The sequence below is a fragment of the Ostrinia furnacalis genome, unplaced genomic scaffold, assembly GCF_004193835.3.
Source record: "Ostrinia furnacalis isolate ACB-3 unplaced genomic scaffold, ASM419383v2 OfSCF4171, whole genome shotgun sequence".
Classification (NCBI taxonomy): domain Eukaryota; kingdom Metazoa; phylum Arthropoda; class Insecta; order Lepidoptera; family Crambidae; genus Ostrinia; species Ostrinia furnacalis.
Genome location: NW_021134410.1, coordinates 1,279 through 21,116, shown reverse-complemented (window position 1 = coordinate 21,116; position 19,838 = coordinate 1,279). Strand labels below are relative to the sequence as shown.

The following is a 19,838-nucleotide window of genomic DNA, read 5'->3' as shown; positions in this document are numbered from 1 at the left end:
TTTTGCTGCAGACAGAATTTCGTGTAATGAGAATTATGCTTGCAGTACATACAGTTCGTTTGTTGACTGCACTCCGTATGTTTGTGTCCGAACTTCAGACATCTGAAGCATTGCAGGTTATTATTTTTCCATCCACGATTTCCATTCATATTCTGCCGACAATACTTGGCAATGTGTCCTTTCTTGCCACATTGAAAATAACTCTTGACTAAAAATGCGTTGTCATTTGTTTCTATTGCTGACGTAGACGGCGTCATTTCGGGTTTTTCCAAATTTTGATTTTGATTTTCTTTTCGCATATTTAGCTCTAGATTAATTCTTGATAGCAGATTTATTAATGTTTTTTCGGAAGTTTGGGTTAACTCCCACGCAGTTCTAAAAAAAGCTAATTTTTCTGGTAAACTTGATAAAATTTTTATCATGATTTGTTTCTCGTCTATGCTGTAACCTAAATTTCTTAATTTTATCGCTTGATTTTCAATTTCTGCTATGTCAATCATCAAATCCGAATTTGAAAATTTGAATTTATAAAATTGTTCTAAAAGTTGGCAAATCTGTGTATCTTCATGTCCTAGAAATAATGTGTCAAATTTTTTTTAAATTTGTTTTGTTGTATTGCAATTCAATGCATATACAACAAATTTATCACATAACGAGCTTATTATGATATATCTTGCTTTTGCATCCTTTCTACTAAATTCCTTTTTGCTCTCAGCATTATCTTCCAAAACACAATCTATATCTTTTGCTGTCAATAACAATATCAATATCTTCTTCCAGTTTGTATAGTCTTCTCCTTTTGATAATATTAATAATTTAAACTTTTTCTTCCGACATATTGTATAAGTTACTGTTTTAAAATTTTCAAAAACAAAATCAGGATAGATCTTTAACTTTCATTCTTCTTATTCAAGAGATAATTAACGGTACTTTTGGTAAATTTTTATTTCTCGTACGTTGAATGACCATCCGCATTGCTGCTGCATTTGGTACATGGGGGGCGCTGGTACTCGGAATATCTTGTATACAACGTTGTATAATCTGGGATGGGTTGTCCATCGAATTAATTGCTTTTGTTTTTAGAGAAACTGCAATATTCAATTTTATTTCTTTCTCTGGGTCTGGAATATGAGCATGAGTAGGGTTTCTGCTCGAGCTTTCTCGAACTCGAGAAAACTCGAGAAATTTGGCTTCATTCGAGACGAGAAAAAAATTACCGGAGCTCGAGAATTCTCGAGTTTCGATTTTGAAGCTTTAATATTCTTGAAAGCCTATTTTCTTACACAAAAGTAAGTTTTAAATTATTTAATAGGTCAACGTTGCTTTTAGACTGGCCTAGTCTTTCCTTTTTTAACTGATTTAATTTCTCAATCGAAACTAAGTAATAATAATGTTCATGTTCACCAACGAGTATATTTATTATGTATTTTTAACTCTGACTGATTTAAAGACTGAAAAATTTGTTAACTAGACAGTAACTTTACCTAACAGACGTTAGGTTAGGTACTCGTGCCTCCTCGTAAAGTTTATTTAAGTCGTTATCAGTAAGAAATTTAAAAATCTATTAAATAGTTTTTTTGTTCATAAAAAAAATCTATTTATCGTAATTTTGCTATTAATTTGGACTTGTGTTCTTTAGAAAACAAGTGATTCAATTGTAGCTCCAGATTTTTATTGTTATTTATCCTTAATGTACACGCGACTTTATAACTTTTGTTATGATTAGCGATAAATTGTGGTTTTGGATGGGGCTTCATTACCAAATGCAGAAATCATCCGGTCAACACACTGTTTTTGTGTTAAACCACTTCAAAAGTCATAATAAATCATCGCTCTTGAATTTTCTCGAGTCAATTCCATTTTCTCAACGACTAAACAAGTTTGACAAGACCTTGTGATACGACCGAGAATCTTTTTTTAAATAAATAAATGGTATACGATTTTTAAAACCCTGGACTTTGCAATTAAATAGATTTTAATATGACTGGAACAGTGGAAATATTCCATTCCCGATACTTTTAGTGCAGCCCTCGTATTGCAATTCAATGCATATACAACAAATTTATCACATAACGAGCTTATTATGATATATCTTGCTTTTGCATCCTTTCTATTAAATTCCTTTTTGCTCTCAGCATTATCTTCCAAAACACAATCTATATCTTTCGCTGTCAATAACAATATCAATTTCTTCTTCCAGTTTGTATAGTCTTCTCCTTTTGATAACATTAATAATTTAAAATTTTCTTCCGACATATTGTATAAGTTACTGTTTTAAAATTTTCAAAAACAAAATCAGGATAGATCTTTAACAACTTTCATTCTTCTTATTCAAGAGATAATTCTTACAGTCCTCTGGGTACGTACGCTGGGCCCATAACCTGTTCGAGAGTGTGCCTCTCTTTACATAACTCCTGGGAACTCTTGCCCCAACCCTAGGAGGTTATTCTAAATTCTTCAATCATAACAACACTTCAATACTCACACTTTATTATTGTTTAAAACATTTTAAACAAAGCCCTTACAATTTACATTATCAAAATCTATTAAATATTAAACACAATAAAACATTTTCCAACTAAGTCTATCGAAATACAATGTCACATTTTCTAGCTTTTCTTCACCTGTCATATTTTCAAAATTGATTCTGTTGCTGTTTACTTTTAAATAAAAACTGCCAGCAACATTATACCAACAAATCATCTCATGTTAAAATTCTATATCCTAACAATTTCTAATAACATTTTGAAGGAAATATCAAAAAATCAGCCTTATACTTTGACGTTTTTAAGTTGGTATTTTCCACACCTTTAGTACTGTCTGTCTGCCAAAGCCACGATGACCCAAACTTCATGTTTGGCCATGGTTCTTAGCTATGTTGGGAGCATGCGCTGACAAACTTTCAGCCTTTATAAAATAACGTAGGTCTGGCGTTCACTAGCTCTTAGTCTATTAGCAACACTGTTCTCAATTTTATATGAGCTGTCAGGATGTTCAAAAATATGTATGCAGATATGACATAGAAAACTGTCACGATGTTTTCTTAATCCATTTTAAACGACTGACTTCAAAGAGGTCACAACAAAAACAGTCATGACATGTGATTTGCATCCAAGTTATGAACTTGGAAGCAAATCACCCCCAAAATAACTTAACTCCTTTTTAGTCACGTTAGGGAATACAATAAAATACGTAACACGTCTTCCATTACTTCAGTTAAAGAATGTTTTGTGCAAAATTTGAAGTACGAGTAGATTGAATCAAGGATTATCTTGTTGTCCCATACAAACTGCCCCCTTTTTCACCCCCTTAGGGATAGAATTTCGAAAAATCCTATTGTTATTTAGCTGCCTACTGCAGCTGGTGTCATGTTTGGTCAGTTTCTGTGTTGTTCACGAACCCATTGTAAACATACACCCAGCGTTTACGGGGTTAATAACAAACAATGGACGGTATACAGCAGCTTTCAGCGATGGAAATTCAATGGCCTTTATCATTTACTACTCAAATGTAATGTAGTTTACTAACTAAATTAATGAAAAGACAATTTACTTCATTTGCAATTATTTGTCTAATCTTCCTTGTTCACGAGAGGTGTGTTTAATCATAATTAAGAAATATAAAGTTTTCTCTGCCTGTCTACTATTTGTAACGTAGTCCATATTCACCTAAACTACTGCTAATAAAAACAATAGATAAAATTAAGTTAGACCTGAACATCCTTTTCATTTTTTGTCCAATGCCCTAACTTTTATTCTACTGAGTAGTATTATCAAATATAAATACTCGAGTATACTCGTACCATCAAAAGTGGAACACTAGTTAAAGATGCTACATATTTTGAGCTTTAAGCTGATGCAATAAAAAGTCTTTTATAAGGAAATTTCGATGCTCCCTTACGACCTTACGAATGTTAACGTTCAGTTGCCGTGGTTCCGATTGCGCATGCCAAGACATAGCCCGATACGGCGGAATGCGTCAAGCGATTTCATGATGCGAATAACTCTCGTAAATTTTATTCTGGTAATATGTAAAAATGGTGAGTGGATATAGAATCCCTTGTATGAAACTTGTGAAAGCCCTCTTACGGCATGATATAAATGTTCCTTAACCCAGCACTTAACATATCTCTGCAGCACCCTATAAATGTCAATCCCCTAAACGCATGTTATCTTTCATCACTATACTTGGATTGCTTTAGTTCAATGGAGAATTAATTTTACTAGTAATAATCCAAAGATTCGTAACGATGAAAGTAATATTATTTAGACAATAACCATAACAGAAGATAAAACATGCAAAGCACTCGCTTACCTTTCTTCAAAGCGTATGCTGGATCGACTGATGTCACTCCAGGCGCTCATGGAACGTCCGCGGCCGCGGTGGTACGCCGCCGCCGTGGCGGCCGTCGCGGTGGGCCGGCGCTCTAATTCCACATCTGGTGGAAAATTGACTTTGGTGGAGCCTCGAGAAGAAGGCCCCTCGGCGGATTCGCCGCCTCCGGAGAGCTCCATTTCGAAAGCGGCGTACTCGGGTGCGTCGTCGGGCTCTCCGTCGCTGCCGTCGCTAGCCGCCGAGAGGGCCTCATAGCCGTAGCCAGGGCGGCCGACGGCGCCGCCGCCAGCCGCGCCGCCCCCGCCGGGCCCGCACTCCGGCCCTGCAGCCAGCCTCGGCGATGCTTCGATTCGGCTCAATGACGCCGCTTTTACTGACTGTCCTCGAGCGTTCAATGGCGAACTCCTCGACGGGAAATGGTTTGAGTAACGTAACTTGCTGTGGCGAAACGTGGTGACGCTTTATGTTTTCCGTCAACAAATTGAATATAACCGAGCACCAAGAGTTATAGACACAGTAGTATATTGTATTTCGTCCACTTATTGCTGCACTTTAGGGCACTGATGGCAGTAAAAGCGATATGGATAATTTTATGACTAACAACAATTTATTGCCATTTGTAGGAACGTATAATTGTCAATGTCTCAATGATATTATATTTTGAATTTGCCGCTAATAGATTTTTAGCACAATAACAAACTATCACAACGATATCGTCAAATTCTCACTAGTGTGTTGATGACTCGCCGCGTTTCGAGATTCGATATGTGTTTGACCACTGTCTTTAAATACAATAGAAGATTTCAAGAAACGTCAGGTGACGACGAAACGAAAACATAGCCTGATTACTACAGTCCCTTTTCGACTAGTGACCTTTATGCCGCCAAGCAGTATCAGGTTTTGTTAATGGGGGTGGCTAAACAATAAAAACGTATAGATACTACGTTTCATACATAAGGTATCGTGAAGTGAGCAAAGCATGGGATATCGGAGTGAAGTGCGCACAAGTGAGTGCGGGCGGGGCAGATCGATGCCGCGAGCGCGACCACGATTGCCCTTTGCTAGTTCCCTTTTCCTCCGTCTTTGTGGATAGCGCTATTGTCTCATTTCCGAGTATTGTAAATATTTTATCACATCAGTCCCGATACTAGATTTTAAACACGTCACACTGTTTGTCATTGACGTGATAGGGCAGGGTTAACTCGAGACTGGCCTTTGAATTAATGTAATTTCCAGGACTATATTCCATTCTAGACCAAGCCAGTCGGCAGTCTGTTAATTGTAAATATCAACTATTATTTCATGACTCTAGCTAGCTATCACGATAATCTGACTACACTACAAAATAGATAATAATTATGAAAGCAACGCAAAGTCCATTATTATTTGTAGACGTAGGTAATGTGATATTAGGTATGCCGTATAAATAGAAATTGACCTAGTTTTTTAATAATATAGCGATCGATAAGGCCTTCGTTGTTTGTGATTAAGGGATCGAGTCATTAGTCCTCTTGAATCTATCAAGAATAGCACCTGAAAATAAAAAAGTTTTATACTATTTACTGTTAGCAATTTTAAGCCGTCACCCTAGCTTAGAAAGAGTAACTCGATTAGTGGAATGTACCTATGAGTAACGCGTTTCGTCCGAAGAAAGAAAATAGAATCTTATTGGATTCTTCAGTGCAGTTTTGAAAGACGTACGTGTCACTTTACTTTAGATTCAGTTGGTTAAGTTTAGAACAAAGATAGACGCTATCTTTAGCTATTGCCTTGTCTCGCACAACTCTTCCAACTTGCAATAATGGAAAATTTGGCCAATCCCTAGCATGATATGGTATTATGGTTACGAAAATTGCAAGCTTTTCACCTGTTTTTTGAGAAGTATTTTCGTATCCCTCTACAAGGCTTGATTTCTTTGCACTTTTTAATTGAAAGTCAGTAAAAAGCGATCGAAAAGCCTTTTTTTGGATTTTTTGATAGATTCGATTTTCGATTCGTTTTAAAAAGTGCATTTTGTGTTGTACACTATTATAACTTCAAAATTTAATTTCTTTGTCAATCAACCCTCTCTGTCAATGTTTTGTTTAATGTAATTTTTTAAAATGTTGGTTGGAGAGGCGCCCGCTGAAAACCAGCGTCGGGGCACGCGTGCATGCACGCGTGGCTCGATTAATACTGAGCGGGCGCCTTTTTGGCACAAAAATATGCGTGTATAGTTTTAAGTCTATTTGTTCTGTATTTTATTTTTTTATTTTTGTGTCAAATAAAGTTTTTCTTATTCTTATTATTCTTATTTCCTTTTAGGCTGACATCGGTGACCGACGTCTGCGTAAAAGGAAATCAAGCCTTAGGGACCAAGACCAAGTAAAAATTACTCTATTCAAGGCTTACCATTAGTCTGTATACGGGCAATCACAACAAAAAGTCACTGGATGTCCTGCGGGTTCAGTATAATAATGCTTTTATGATGCTGTTGGGACTACTTCGGTATTGCAGTGCGTCGGAGATGTTTCCGCAAGCCCGTACGGACGGTTTTCACGCTATAATACGCAAGAAAAACGTTTCTCTGCTAAGAAGAGTGAGAGATAGTCACAACAGCATTCTAACAACAGTAGCGGAGAGATACAACTCTCCGATTATTATATTTTTTTTCCAATCTTTATTGTTTACTAACCCTTAGTAGTTTATAAGTAATGTATGTATTAACTGTGACTGTTACTAACACAAATATGGATTATTCTGGTCCGAAATTTATTATTTCCTATGTACGGCGACAATTATAGAGTCGTCTCAAACTAACAGTAATACGTTCTTGTTCCGAAGGTTAACAGTAACTAAACACTTCTACAAAAAGTCTATCGTGGTAAAAACTGGTAAAAATTACAAGTACCTCATTGATTTGAGCATTACGCTTTCGGTAGGGTAAATAAATTGTGAATATGAAATAACTGATCAATTTACGAGTAGTCCCGACCCAACCGATTCTGGGTTTTTTGGATCTACTAGAAATAATAAAGAAATAAGTACTCGTGCATATCTTTTCTGTACTAATCATAACAACTGCATGGAAAGATAGGTGACCTTTGTTAGGTTCATACTCGTCCTTTAGAATTTTGGAAAATATATTCCAAAGAAGTAGTTCTTCGTTAGTCGGTGACGTCAAGAGAGTAGATATTGGTCTAAAATTTGAAGGGTCACTTTTATCTACAATCTAAAAATTTTGTAGCGGACAGCCGCTCGGGCGTGCGGAAATAAGAAAATGACTTCGTTTTAAATAAAGGTGTAAGTACTTCTGCAATATGTGCCCACAACGGCTATCAAAAACACATAAACTTCAAAACTAAACAAAAGGTATCAAAAAGACTAAAAAAAAGTATAAAAACATAGACAAATCAAAAAGAGGTTGGTCCACCTATCGGTTCCCAAAATCCTCCCCTCCTATGGCGAAGCCACATTACTCTAGGGGTGCACCGACAGGTGGATCAGCCTGGTTGGAATGGGAATGAAGTACCTAAGTTGGCATGAAATGGTGTAAGGGCTTCAGGGCAATCGGGGGTCAGGGCAAGAGCTTCTGCGTTTCTCGGAGCATGGCATACAAGGGATACCTGGCTCCGTGTTATCATAGTTACCAAAATGTGGATCCGGCTCGAACTATCGGATAGCCGCTGTGGGCATATATTGCAGAAATACACCTTTATTTTGAACCGAAGGTTTTTCTTATTTCTGCACGCCCGAGCGGCTGTCCGCTACAAATTTGAAAATTTAATTATTGTTTCAGCAGTTTAATTTACAGGTGAAGATACATTTTCTTTATCTATTAGATTTTCCTATAACATTGTTTATTGAAGGAGTACGTATTGGTTTGTTTTTGATAAATCTTAGATCTACAAGTTCTGGTAATATACAATCGAAATAAAAAGACGGCAATTTAGGCTCCATGCGATATTTCCAGCATTTTTGTCCTTTTGGAGAACTTATGTTTTGATCTTGTTGTCTCCATACCACACAGCCAGTATAAATTGTTTTTGTACAAATATGCCATCTGCCCTGGTGCTTGTATGAAACAATCTGAATTTTGGTTGACAGTTATTTGTCCTGTTTTTTGTCATGTTGCCAGAAATTTCCCTTGATTGATTGCACAAATTAGCCAATCCTATGTGGCGCTACTGTACACTTTATTTCTACAATTGTATTATCATCTATAAAGCCATCAGAAGTTGCGATTCGGAATCGATACTTTTGGTCGATAAAAACGCCACATTGAGTGACCCAAGTAAAAAAACGCCACATTGAGTGATCCAAGTAAATTGTTCGTGAGCTACTTTTTCAGATTTTTTCCGTGGCTTATAAAAGCCATATGGGTGGGACATATCTGGTCTATACCACATATTTTTAACTATATTTAAGCTGCTGTTAGTTTGTTTTCTTTTAACGACTTTTCCGAAATTAGAAGCTGTTGCTTCTCAGTCCTGACATGTCTTTATCTTGATATTTTTATCATTGTGTACTGATACACACATGTGTTCATGATGCTGAAGCGCGTATTCAGGCGTATTCTACGGTGGCATTACTTACAGGGAGAGACAGGGAGCGTAAAGCAAATTCGGCCAGCTTATCATCAAGTCCCTGCTCCCCATAGATCTCGGTAATGGTAAAATTGTTTATAAGCCTTCTCTGTCGCTCAATTTCCATCCTATTTTCAGTAGAAGGTGTCAGTCAACTCCCACGGCACGATACTTAGTGTGTTTTGGACAGCGAATGCACTAAGATTCTGTACAATGTTAACATTGGCTGGTAGTCTGTAAACAAATTTCTGGCAAAGTTTGACAAGAACCCCAGTGCATCTTCTTTGAACTTTTATTTTTGGGCCAAAGATGACCCAAAATCAATATCTTCCTGACTAAGCAATGAGTTTTCAAATTCGGAATTTACTTTGACGAGTGCTGATTTGTTCTTGTAACATGTTTTTAAAAAGTTTTTTTATTTTTTTTTTTTATGATGCGTGATTTACGTAGCGTAGTTTTATTACTACATAATTAATTATTCGCAACGTCTCTCATTCCATACATTTAATTTATTGCGTGAACATTATAATTTTTCTTCGAAGTTAACTTGCAGCAGTCTTATTTTTCTATTTAGACCTAACTATGTTTAACCCTTCATTTGGCAACGACATAAAAAATGGAAATACATGAGTTTGGAATGTAAGGCATCAAGGGTATGCTAAGAACTATTGAAAAAATATGAAAAAAAAAATCCTGCATTTCCCAGAGTTGGGAAAATTCATGTCCGTCACAGCGGACACTGTCAAAGGCGTCATAAATAACGAGTAGATTTGAATGTTCGCCGTGGCGGACATTGGCAAATCCATAAATAAAAAAACTTCGTTATAAACTAATTTTATTAAGAATTTTTATAGTATTGAGAATAAAACACCTTAGAAATTGGTGTTTTGGCAAGAAAAATTAAGTAAGTAATTAAGCGTAACATTAAAAACGAACATATAAAAAAATCATTTGGTATGGAAATCTAAACAGTTTCTTGCATTTTTGCCCATCACAAAGCAAAGGCGCGTTTGAAACTTTATCTAGAACACCACTGTATTTTTTTGACAATACCTGCAACGTTATAAGAGAAGCTAAAGCTAATATTTATATTAGCGAGAGATCATATCATTACAATTTCGATAGAGGGTGCAGGTGAAGAATAGTTTGAGTTAGTAGAAGCACATTTATCAAGCATTTCAAAATCGGTATCAGATTTCTCACTTGCGCCTGAGGAAGCGTGTTCTAGGGACGAAAGCCAATATTGTTGAAGCACGCGCATGCCTCAGACAAATGAAAAACAAAAAAAACATAAGAAAACGCCCATAACCGCAAAACAAACTAAATTTGACTATGTCCGCCACAGCGGACAATGTTGTTTTATGAATATCAGTGAGTAATTGACAATGCCCGCTGTGCCGGACAAAGAGATCAAGCGAGTAAAAAAACACCAAAATATGTATAAATGTTATGAATTTCAGCTAAACATTATCATACACGTATTATTGTAAAACAAATTGCAAAAACAATGAGCTTTTAACAGCAAAAGACTGAAAAAAAAAAATAATTTACCTTATCGAAAACAGATGACTGTCTCTTCGCTGACATTTTGTTCGCGACTGACAGATACAGTGTTGCGAACGTCAAAGTTCACTTTCTACAAACATTTTCAGAGGTTAAAAAAAATACTGTAGAATAAAATAAAAATAACATTTACAACACCCTCTACTTGGTTTTTAAAGTTAATGTCCGCCCTACCGGACAAATTCAAATTAAGGGTTAAAACTACGTAAGCTTGACCTGCAGCTAACAATAATGGTAAATAACACCTTGATCTACAGCTTAGTTCTTCTTAGCTTCTACTGGTCGAGCAATAAAGAATTTGAATTCGGTCAAAACTTAGTGTCCTTAAAAAGTGTATGTTAGAGGCAATCCCGTAACCCTGGAACAGTAGCAGCGTCCGTCGGTCCGCCCCGGGTGCCAAGCATCAGGGGGTGACACAAGTCGCGCAGTTAGTACTCACTGACATATATCTGCGTCATGATGATTGCGATTGTCTTTTTATCTACGAATCGGTAGGTATAAACTCCAAAATCCTGGGGGGCACCCAGTGGGTGCCTTAGGACTTAAGACGGGGGGGTGATCACCCCGGGTGCCAACCCATGCTACGCCGCCACTGCCCCGGAATAAATAAATAAATAAATAACCCCGGGATTGTGAGCATGAAATAAAAATGTACTTTTTTCTGAAGAAAATTTGCTGAGCCATTGTGCTGTATTATAAATTGTGAATATTATTAATGATAAAACTGATCAATTTACGAGTATTCCCAACCGATTCTGGGTTTTTTGGACCTACTCTTTTAAACAAAGAAATAAGTAGGTACTCGAGCATATCTTTTCTGGGCTACTCATAACAACTGCATGGAAAGATAGGTGACCTTTGTTAGGTTCATACTCGTCCTGTAGAATTTTTGAAAATGTATTCGAAAGAAGAGTAGTTCTTCGTTAGTCGGTGAAGTTGAGATATTGGTCTAAAATTTGAAAGGTTCACTTTTATCTACAATGTAAAAATTTGAAAATTTAATTATGGTTTCAGCAGTTTCATTTACAGGTGGAAATACATTTTTTTTATCTTTACTAGATTTTCGTATGTCATTGTCTCAAAACATAAAAAAATATAATTCTTTTCGAATTTTTTTAAACACCCGAACGCTGCACAATATTTGTTAATTTTTATTGTCCATTTTTAAATAATATTTGCAACCTCGATCATAGAATGACTGTGCTATTAGGTAGGTAGGTATCTAAAGCGCGCGCCAGCGTCCCGTTCGCTGTAGATAAATAAGGGATGTACTGCGCGGAGTGATCCAGGCCTGCTGGTAGTCTGTTGACAATTTTCTGGCAAAGTTTGAAAAGAACCCCAGTGCATCTTCTTTGAACTTCTAATATTTTTTTCGCAAGGAGTTTTACTATTTGGGCCAACGATTTAAAAGATGACCCAAAATCAATATCTTCCTGACTAAGCAATGAGTTTTCAAATTCGGCATTTGCTTTGGCGAGTGCTGATTTGACCGACTCGATATCTTGAGTAAATTGCTGTTGATCGTAGGCATAAGCAGCTCTTAAAGAATGAAAGAAAGAAAACATTTATTTTGGTTCCAAGTCCAACATAAAAAATACACACTTTAATAAGTAAAAGGTAGTTAGGTTCTAACTCAGCATGTGTCATGCTCTAAGGTAGTAAAGCCCAGAACATGACGCTGTTATTCTGCGGAAGCCATTTTTGGAGAGAGCGGCAGAAATACACGCCTTAAAATTAAATCATTAAAATAACACAAATGTGACAACACACAAAAAAAAAAACAAATCAAAGAGAAAACAAAATAAAAATACAATAAAAAAAACTAATACTACACTATACTTGTTAGCTTCAGAAATGAAAATGTGCTTAGCTTATACAAAACTGTATTTCAGATCATAAAGCTAGGTAACAGAATTATATCGAAAAACAAGATGGCTAACACCGTTGCTAGGCTGCGGTCCATAGACCATGGCCTAGCATCGGTGTTACCAGATCTGTCGCCAACAATACTAATGCCCAACATTGTACCGTCCTAGCCATGACAGTGTCAGGAGGGCGTCACCATCCGGATTATTACTACTAAAGAGGCTGGTTCTAACACTCGCCTGGCCGTTGTCGTTGCAGAGATCATCATAAATTTTCGTTATATTGGCATTGTTAGCTTGAAACAAAATATTATTATTCAAATCAGTGACACTGACAACCTTTAACAGCTGTGAAAGAAAGACCAAATAAAGCAAATGTGTGTCATCATTGTCGAGCTTGATAACATTTTTCACCTGAAGCTGCAATGTTGTTAAAGTTTAGTTTTAATGCTTCCCACTGTTTCTTTAATATTCCTATCCACAGCTGCATGAAATGCTAACCATCGAGTAACGGATTGTTGAGTCAGTTTTGGTTGCTTATTGTTGTTGTTGAGTGACTGATATAAACATTGGTAGGGTTTTAATCTTAATGGGCGATGCGCAAACCAGTTTCGAGTTTCCCGCAGTAAGTACTCGAGAGAAGTTGGTAATTCGTCCCATGCTTTGGCGGCACACAAACTCAAGCTGTGGCAGATACAATTTTGAGTAACTGAACATGAGGATAATCAGCTTTTACTCGTAGATGGGTGTAAAGAGAATTCCGGTTTCCAGTTATTGTGATTAAATTTAAATTTAATAAAATGACGTAGGTCTGGCATTCACTAGCTCTTAGTCTAGATGGAAAGATGTGAATAGATCTTTTTGTTGGTAATAGTCCAGTGGTGATAACAGTAGTCCTTTTAAATTCTAGTAGTATCGTCCTATTTTGCTTCTACATCCTCTTAGTTGGTTTAATGCAAAACCAGAACATTTTAAACAGTAGTATTTTTAAGCGAATGATATCTAATTTACTAATAGAAAGATGTTTATCTAAATGACTCCACGGGTCACTTGTTCGTTAATGTTCCCGTTGCCAATCACTTAGTATGCACGGCTACACACATGACCGAATTCATCTCGTTCGAATTCAGGCTCAAGGGAAATAATCACTACCACCCCGTTACGACGTACTTAATATGCATGATCCAATACAATGTATTGGACAAGCCAGAATATCATGTTGGATTTAATTGTTCAGTTCCATGTTAGTACGATAGTAATTTTAACATTAAAAAAGGGGTTATCCTCGGAACTCGTTGTATCGAAATTTGGTTTACGGGAGGGATGATCAGGATCATATTCTTTATTTGCTATTTAGTAACGTACAGTCTACGAATAGTTACAAGATGCATGCATTACAATTAGGTGCCGCGAGTAACCTTACTCTTGCAGAATAAAAATGAGAAAATAAATATTATAAAAAATAATGATCTACTGCTGCTTTCAGTTTGATCTGTTTTGGCCATTACTTCGGTATTTAAGTTAACAATTAGCAGCAGTTGATGGAATATAATTTCTTTAAGGATCAAGACTTTTCTTGGCGGAATAATAACATACAATTCTTTATAAAAACCTAATTTTTGTGACCTACTTTCCTTCTCTGTTAGTCTGTCCATAGTCATTTCGTAGTCGTAGGCAAACATAAATGAATAATTAAATTAAAAATAGTAGTAATAGTAGTAGTAGTGGCTACTTTATACACGTTTGTCTGGTCAAAACATAGTGTCCTTAAAATATGTAGGTTAGAGGCAATCCCGTAATCCCGGGATAAATAAATAACCCCGGGATTATGAACATGAAATAAAAATAATAGTTTTACATAAAAATCTACTTTTTATTGAAGAAAATAGCTGAGCATAGCTTGCATTGTGCTGTATTGTTACTCTTTTTCAGTTATAAAGTAGCTCTACATATTGAAGTTGCTGCTCCATCTTTCTTATGTTTTCCGTAAAAACTATCTTTGGAGTGTATATAGCGATATTGTTTAAAATATCGCCCGGAAATATCCCGGGCTCGAATCCTCTAGTGTGGGCACAATTAGATCTCCATTATGAAGATCTAATTGTTTTTTATTGTTCTCGTCTTTCATCATTGCAAGATTCATTGGATTGGTATTACGGTTGGGTATAGCGATGTAATACTTGTTTCCATAAAAGTTTGTGCTGTATCATCTCCAACTGATGTAAATGTTTTAGGAGAAGAAGAATTATTGGTGTCACAATAGTTATCGTTGATGTAACTATATCTTTCTTGTATTTTTTTTTCAAAGGGTTCAAGTAAATAGGTTGTGATCCTGTGGTTCTTATTACCTGCCCTGTAGAAACAAAAATAGGATATAAAATTTAAAAAAAACTAATTTACAAACTTAATAACTAAAATCTATATACAAAAATAGATGAGTAATACAATATTTACAAAAAAGGTAAATAAAAGTTACCTAACTTACAAAGTATCCCCAGATCCGTCAGTGAGGTTAGCGGTGCGCCGAAGACTGGTACCGTTTCCGCGTTGGATCGCTAGGCTAAGACGCTGACCAAGGTGGAACCCGGCCTTCTGATCACCGGTAACCTCGATGATGCGGTGGAAAGCTCAGTGAATAGCTTTTTGGCCTTCGAGCCCCAAGGCCCCAGCGTTTCCACGCCGAAAGGTACAAAACGGTAGCAGCTGTCTAAAGCTTTTTTTCAAAGATTACGCTGAAGCAGCCGCAGCGCCTGCAATTTAAATTTTAATATAGTTGTTAGTCATGACATGGAAATGGAACATAGAAAGCTAAAAGGCATTCAATAAAAAAGAATCTGTCATTTATAGAACCAGTGAAAAGAGATGATTTATATCACTTGTGTCATTGCCACACTTTCACAATTCAGTATTTACAATGTGTAATCTAAAAAGATTGTAGGAATAAAGGCATGGCCAATTCTCATGCGAAGGAACCTTTCCCAATATCATCTTTGAAAATTATGGTTTTGTTGGGATGGCCGATTTGTATGTTCTTATATCCTTTTTAATTGAATTACTGTGTGCTCAACCTAATCCCAGGATTCACCCAGGTAAAGTCATAGGAAGGAACATAAGATCAAGGCAATAATTTTTGTAATGAATCAGATCACCTTAAAACAAGAATAATAGGAAATACATGCAAAGATTTTAAAATTGTGTATTGTTGTGGAATTTCTTTATGCACCATCCATTAAATAAAAATATCAGATCTTTCTGACACCGCCATTTGTTTTCTACACCGAAAATCTATGATGCAATAAACATTTATGACTATGACTATTTGCTGATGATTCATCATTACTTTACAGGTAGTGATATTCTCGTTTTCTTACAATGCACTTTTTATTGAAATTAAAGATGGTCTAGTACTGATTTCATTTCAATGTTCAACTGATTCTTCAAAAATATGTTGCACAGACTCTGACTGAAGATGTGACAACTTTTTTATAAGAATAAAATGCTATTCAATGTTTAAATTGATAGGTGCTCTTATGGGACTATGCCAGGTAATACTTGGGCGGGTGCTCTAAGTGGACTACGTCATCAAGGAGTTTACATACATTGAGATTCATTATTTATAGACTTATTTGAAAATTATAAATAACTTGAATAAATCTTATGTCAGTGCCACCTAAGAAATCTCGCGAATATAAAAATATGTAATGTGAGTAAGTGTACCAAAAGCCAAGCCAGGTAGTACCTGAAACATGATGTACCTACTTGGAATCTGACATCCATTTCAAAAATTATATTTTTTTATTTCTGTGGTCAATCGAAAAAATCTAAAAGGATTAAAACAAAATGTTAATGCTGCAATGTGCCGAAGTAATATTTGCGGTATGAAAATATGATTGTTTGCAGCGTTCCGTTGATTTCCTTTCGCATGTGGAATTTATTGTGATCATAACAGAGGAATAATTGAAGACAATACAACGTATTTAGTCAGTATCTAACCGAGCCTGGTTTCGCGAGGTGCTTGACGAAGGCTTTATTTATTCACGATGGATCCAAAGTTTACGTTTATATTATTAATTATGACGGTACCCCTAGCGAAGGTAATTTGACCTTTATCTATTTATAACTAATTTTGCAAAAGGCATGTTATGTTAACATTACCTAAGCACTATAAGTAGCTTGAAAAGAAAACACTATTTATCACACTTAATGTGCAATAGAACTTAATTTGCCTCTTATAATGCAGTTTTCTGTGTAATATCCGCTCTAGTTCCCTAGTAAAAGACTTACTTATCGTTGCTTTGAATAGAGATAAAACGACGGGGTTCCTTTGATACTGAATTAATTACTGTGTAAGAACGTTGCTAATTGGAAATCAGCATCTAAACGTAACATTTGTTATTGGCAAGGCTTTAAACTTGCAAATGTTAATTGAAATATGTATAATTTATCTGTGCCGTAATTATTGATGTATTTTGTAATGTTTTAGGGTGCTGTGCCGGGAACATTCTTTTGGAAACCTCGACTGGGCCTCGATTTGGCTATACCAACTACAGGTTAATCAAATAGAACTTAATCTTAACTAGCGGCCGCCCGCGACTTCGTACGCGTGGATACCGTTTTACCCCCTTCATTTATCTTACGCGGTTTAGATTTTTTCATACAAATGTTTTTTCCCACTAACTCCCGTTCCCGTGGGAATTTTGCAATATCCTGTTGGAACTAAGCTTTAAGTTTACTATGATACCTGCATGCCAAATTTCAAGCGTCTAACTTAAGCGGTTTAGATTTTACATACAAAAGGATTTTCCCGCTAATTCCCGTTCCCGTGGGAATTCCTAAGTATACTATAACCTGCCCAAAAGTATGAAGAATAATTGTACCAAGTTTCGTTAAAATCGGTCCAGTAGTTTTTGTTTCTATAAGGAACATACAGACAGACAGACAGACAGACAGACAGACAGACAGACAGACAGACAGACAGACAGACAGACAGACAGACAGACAGATAGACAAAAATTTTATTGATTGCATTTTTGGCATCAGTATCGATCACTAATCACCCCCTGATAGTTATTTTGAAAATATATTTCATGTACAGAATTGACCTCTCTACAGATTTATTATAAGTATAGCTCTACGAATGTCTTTTAGTTCGTCTGGTCTGGTCATTGGCAGCTTTTCGTTAGGGTCATGTGCAAGGGAAGGCAAAAGTCCTATATTCTAGAGTTACATAATTATTGGGGCTTGAACACGCCAAAATAAAAGTAAAACAGGCATCTTGTTGGGATAGAATTAAATATAAAGAACTGCTTGTTAGTGTTGTTAAAAACTCAATAATTGTTTTATCGGTTATTTTTTGCTGCATTGGTAATTGTCAAGTTTTTCATGAAAACTATCTGGATGTAGAAATTGTTGTTTTAAAGTGACATTGTATGTGTTAATCTTTATAACGATAAGTCTTTATTACAATTATCGCCTGGTTAAAATCTAAAGTATTTGGTAGATTTTTTAAACGTAAAATCAAATCTTTACTACAAACTTTGGTAAATTCCATACTTTGGTTTTCAGAGCCATCGGTGATAATTAACAAGCCGAACCACGAGAACATTAACGCTGGTCTAGCGGTGCTGGTGGACGGTTATCAGGCTGGGTTGACCATTATATCATTTGCTGCCGGTATATCCAGTGCCAAGACTTTTCCACACCTAAATCCGTTCTCCGCATATTTCTACACGAATACTTACAGATGGGCATTGCGATATTTCAGCCTGTAAGTATTTTCTACATAAATTGTTTTCTGTTTAATTTACGTGTAGGTACAGATCAGACCTACGTATAAACCTCGTACGAAAAATCGTAGAACATAACATGGGGGTGAAATCGATAGGTCTGGTCCTCCCTATCACCTACCTTCGACCTGACACTTTACAGGAAACACCCTGTATACTATTTATGATTTGTAAGTTAAGCTGTCGTAGAAACCATGTCAGTTTTGAGGAATCATTTGTTTTAATTATTGTAAATGATTGTACTTAGTATGAGAAATTGGTAGTGGTGCGGAATAGAGCGATCTTTCAGTGATTGTGGGAATCTTTTTCGGCCGTCGTGGCAAATTCTCCACCACAACTGTTCTGGTCTGTACCGAGTCGATAGCACACTGATTTTAATATCCCTGAAATTCTGAATGTAACATAATCATTTCCGTACAATTAAAGAAACTTACCAGCTTCTCAACTTGCATAAATTTAAACTCCCCGCTGAGAAAAATCATTATTTCACTTGATATCTAGGATCCATATACAAACTTGCCAAGGACGTGTAAAAATTACAAGGAATTCTTTTAAAATAAAATTACGATTCGCGTGTTTCGCGACAACATAAATGGATAAAATGTTTTATAAATTAAATCTAATTTTTAGCTGTATGATGGTTCGATTTTTGTTTTTTAATTGTGTAGAAAAAAGTATTGAAACCTCTTTACTAACACTGGGATTATGTGTTTCAACAGTATACCGTTTTGGCTCGGAGGCCACGGAGGGAATTATTGCGATACCCACAAAACCTGGCGACGACGTTTTTACTACATGGATGAGTTTCTTCCAAAATGGATGAGGAATCTATTCCCATATGTAGATAAAGCTGAGTGGGACCACGAGGAATGGGAATGGAGAAGATTTAAGAAGTATGCAGAACCTGCCTTTGGTAAACATTATCGGTATCCATCGAAAAGATTCCGCAATTTCAAGAGCGCAGAGACTAAAGAGACCATTGAAAATATGGATCAGTCTGGAAATTCTATTTTAGGATAACTACATCTGAGTAAGGAAGTTAAACGTTGTAATTAAATAATATCATAAAAGCATTGACTAAGTACACAGCCATTCTAACCCAATGTTTATATGTTTGTACAGTCTAAACATACGCAAAAAGCTTTAATTATGTACAATACCACATTTTACACTTTGTCAAAGAATGTCCATTTCATAAACATTATTTAAGTATTTGAATGTGCGACCACTCTGTATTAATCGAAAAAATTCGGGTTTATAATATTTTATATAATTTAAGCAATTCTATAAAAAATGCAATCGTTAAAGGAAATGGAAGAGAAGTTTCAAATGGTGCAGAAACACGTATCGACTACACGCCTCAATAAATAAGCATTCTGCCTTTGTAGCAAATTTTAAAGTTGATAAAGTGTTATGAACGATAATTTTCTCGTTTCACTGATCCCGAAACCTATGTGTTCACACGAACAATGCACGCCATGCATTCGCTGCAGTAGTCCCTATATGTACCACGGTAATATTATCTAAGAGCTCTTAGGGTTCTTACACACGAACAGCATTTTGCTGTCGACGCATGTAAGGGTTCTTACACACGAACAGCATTTTGCTGTCGACGCATGTAACTGCAGTCGACGTCAGAAGGCGACGGCTAGCTGTCGACATGCTGCCGACGTGCTGTCGACGCGTTCGCGGCTGCCGCCGGCAGGTGGCGACAGCTAGCCGCC

The 19,838-nt window shown here is 36.2% G+C and overlaps 1 protein-coding gene across 1 annotated transcript; it reads left to right on the top strand.

The window, feature by feature from the left end:
* The first annotated feature begins 16,195 nt into the window (after window positions 1–16,195).
* Window positions 16,196–19,527, top strand: LOC114359019 (uncharacterized). The gene is made up of 4 exons (XM_028313251.1): window positions 16,196–16,422; window positions 16,812–16,878; window positions 17,894–18,095; window positions 18,834–19,527. The coding sequence occupies exons 1-4, from the start codon at window positions 16,369–16,371 to the stop codon at window positions 19,132–19,134; spliced, it is 624 nt and encodes a 207-aa protein (XP_028169052.1). The 5' UTR covers window positions 16,196–16,368; the 3' UTR covers window positions 19,135–19,527.
* Window positions 19,528–19,838: the final 311 nt, after the last annotated feature.

What these genes read in the sequence shown, in the direction of transcription:
- LOC114359019 (XM_028313251.1), top strand. Translation starts at nt 16,369, where the DNA reads ATGGATCCAAAGTTTACGTTTATATTATTAATTATGACGGTACCCCTA. An exon ending in TGACGGTACCCCTAGCGAAG is followed by an intron (nt 16,423 to 16,811) that starts GTAATTTGACCT and finishes GTAATGTTTTAG; the next exon opens with GGTGCTGTGCCGGGAACATT. An exon ending in GCATTGCGATATTTCAGCCT is followed by an intron (nt 18,096 to 18,833) that starts GTAAGTATTTTC and finishes GTGTTTCAACAG; the next exon opens with TATACCGTTTTGGCTCGGAG.